The 2,952-nt window shown below is 39.4% G+C and overlaps 1 protein-coding gene across 1 annotated transcript; it reads right to left on the reverse strand.

Annotated features, from left to right (window-relative positions):
* Window positions 1–807: 807 nt before the first annotated feature.
* LOC133072117 (transmembrane protein 59-like) lies at window positions 808–1,936 on the reverse strand. The gene has a single exon (XM_061165012.1). The coding sequence runs from the start codon at window positions 1,917–1,919 to the stop codon at window positions 945–947; it is 975 nt and encodes a 324-aa protein (XP_061020995.1). The 5' UTR covers window positions 1,920–1,936; the 3' UTR covers window positions 808–944.
* Between the last annotated feature and the right edge of the window lie 1,016 nt (window positions 1,937–2,952).

Raw genomic sequence — 2,952 nt, forward strand, 5'->3', positions numbered from 1 at the left:
GGTGTTTGCTATGACCAGTGCACTCTCTTGGCAAAACTGTTAGTCTTTGCCCTGCTTCATTTTGTACTCCAAGGCCAAATTTACCTGTTACTCCAGGTATCTCTTGATTTCCTACTTTTGTATTCTAGTCCCCTATAATGAAAAGGACATCATTTTGGGGTGTTAGTTCTAGAAAGTCTTGTAGGTCTTCATAGAGCTGTTCAACTTCAGCTTCTTCAGCATTATTGGTTGGGGCATAGACTTGAATTACCATGATATTGAATGTTTTGCCTTAGAAATGAACAGAGATCATTCTGTCATTTTTGAGATTGCATCCAAGAACTGAATTTTGGACTCTTTTGTTGACTACGAGGGATATTCCATTTCTCCTAAGGGATTTTTCCCCAGAGTGGTAGATATAATGATCATCCGAGTTAAATTCGCCCATTCCAGTCCTTTTTATTTTATTTTATTATTTTTTTTATTCAAAGAAAATTTTAATGATTTCAGTTCCATACAACTGAAAATGTAGTGTATCAAAGGGTATTTTCTACTAAACTTCAAATTACAAGTTGTCGGCCATTTCTGAGCAACAGCATCATTTCCTACTGAGTATTCAGCTTATTAACTAAGGTGAGTGACTTGGCAGGCGGTGGGGAAGAACAATGATCAGCTCACAGAATTTGGCTAAGAAAGGAAACAAACAAAAACAATGCAAATAATAATTAAAATAGCTACAGATATTAGTAAAATAAAAATAAAATCCCAAATAGCCATCTCTTAAATTACTAGAAAAAAATTAAAGGTAAAGTTACAGCAAATACAGTCTTCACAGATTTGGGTAACTTTATTTGCATTTAATAGTGATTTTTAAGCCCTATATCCAATGAAACCATTTTAAAAAGCTCTATGAGGAATGGAAACTTAGATGTCTATTCCACTTTTCTTAAAAAAAAAAAAAAAGCTTAAATTTCTGAATGAGCAAGATTCACTTTTGCAGGTAGAGGCCCTGCTTCTTCATGATCTTCAGCTTTAGATCTAACAACCACAAGAGAAGAAGCTGGATATCTGTTTAACTTTTGTTCATTCATAAATTCCAAGTCACCATAGATACTCAGCTTCTCAGAGGGCACATACTGCTCCACAGCTGTAGCAACAGTTGCACAACAAATCCAGAGCAACACCATCACAGAGAGGACAAGAGTCATGGTTAAAATCCACCCAGAGTTAAGAGACAGGCATCTTAAAAAGCCATCACTTTCTCCATCTTCAAGATAGTTCCTATGTGCTTGTGAACTTCTCATTTGCAGATCTGAGGACATTTTGCTTAGTGACGATTCTTTCAAATTTGTAGGCTCCTGCTCCAACTGTGGTGCATACTGGATTTCTGGTTTAGACTGGAATATAACTATTTTTCCATCATCAGCTTGAAGATAAAAAGTCCACGAAGAGGTTATGAAGCTCTGTGCAGAGTCCACCATATCACTCCAGAATGATCTTACCAGAGTTAGAGGGAACAGTGGATGCATTTTTGGCATCAGGGACATGAGTTGTTCTTGTCTCAGTTCTGCGTATGGCAGCTGATTCTGGCAACCAAGATGGCAAGCATATTGCTCATCAGATTGGGAATATGCTTCTGTACATGCAGATTCACATTCCAGTTTGGTCCGATTTAAATCAATTCCATCATCCACAAACTGACAAATTGAAAACAGCCTGCAACCTCTCTGACATGCGTACAACTCCTCTTCCTTGGGGTAGGTGTGCAAGGGATACGTCAACTGACAGGCCCGGTGACAAGACGCCGTATCACCCAAGACCGAGTCAAAGGCTTCAGCTGAAGCGGTTCCCGAGCCTCCGGCCAGAGCCATGGCCAGCAGCAGCAGCGGCGAGATCCCCAGTTGGGCCCTGAGCCACAGTCTCCCCTTCGGCACCGCCATTTTGTTTGCCTCTGTCATAGCAGCGCAGCTTGTTGCTGTTTTCTTTTCAAGGTTCCTCCTCCTTCCGGGACCCGCCCCTTCCCCCTCCAGTCCTTTTTAGTTAACTGATTCCTAAAATGTTGATGTTCACTTTTGCCATCTCCTGTTTGACCACTTCCAATTTGCCTTGATTCATGGACTTAACATTCCAGTTTCCTATGCAATATTGCTCTTTACAGCATTGGACTTTACTTCCATCACCAGTCACATCCACAACTAGACGTTGTTTTTCCTTTGGTTCTTTCTCTTCATTCTTTCTGGAGTTATTTCTCCACTCTTCTCCAGTAGCATACTGGGCACCTACTGACCTGGGGAGTTCATCTTTCAGTGTCTATCTTTTTGCCTTTTCATATTGTTCATGGGGTTCTCAAGGCCAGAATACTGAAGTGGTTTGTCATTCCCTGCTCCAGCGGACCACATTTTGTCAGAACTCTCCATCATGACCCGTCCATCTTGGATGGCCCTATGGCTCTACAGACTGACTCATAGTTTCATTGAGTTAGACAAGGCTGTGGTCCAAGTGATTAGTTTGATTAGTTTTCTGTGACTGTGGATTTCATTCTGTCTGCCCTCTGATGGATGAGAATAAGAGGCTTAGGGTAAGTGGATGCTCAGAATTTGTTTAATGATAGAGATTCATATCTAACAAAGTTTAGACCTAATATTCTATTGTTCTGCACTTATTTTTTAACACTTAAGTAATGAATAAGTCTTCTTGGGCCTCTACTATCTTTATGATCTTAGCTGAGTTATTAAATTCCTCTATGTGCAAAATAGAACTAATAATGATATGTTGCAGTAGCTGTAGTGATGATTGTATCATTTTTCTGAAAACTGTTTTGTAAGAGATAGAGTGTTATTCAAACGTGTGGGAAGACCTTGACAGCAGACAATAGTTCATTTTTGTATTTTCAAGATTTTTCACAGTAGCTGGAAAATAGAATATGTTTGATAAATAAAAGAATAAATGAATGAATGAGGATCTACATATATC

Source organism: Dama dama, chromosome 18 (assembly GCF_033118175.1).
Source record: "Dama dama isolate Ldn47 chromosome 18, ASM3311817v1, whole genome shotgun sequence".
Classification (NCBI taxonomy): domain Eukaryota; kingdom Metazoa; phylum Chordata; class Mammalia; order Artiodactyla; family Cervidae; genus Dama; species Dama dama.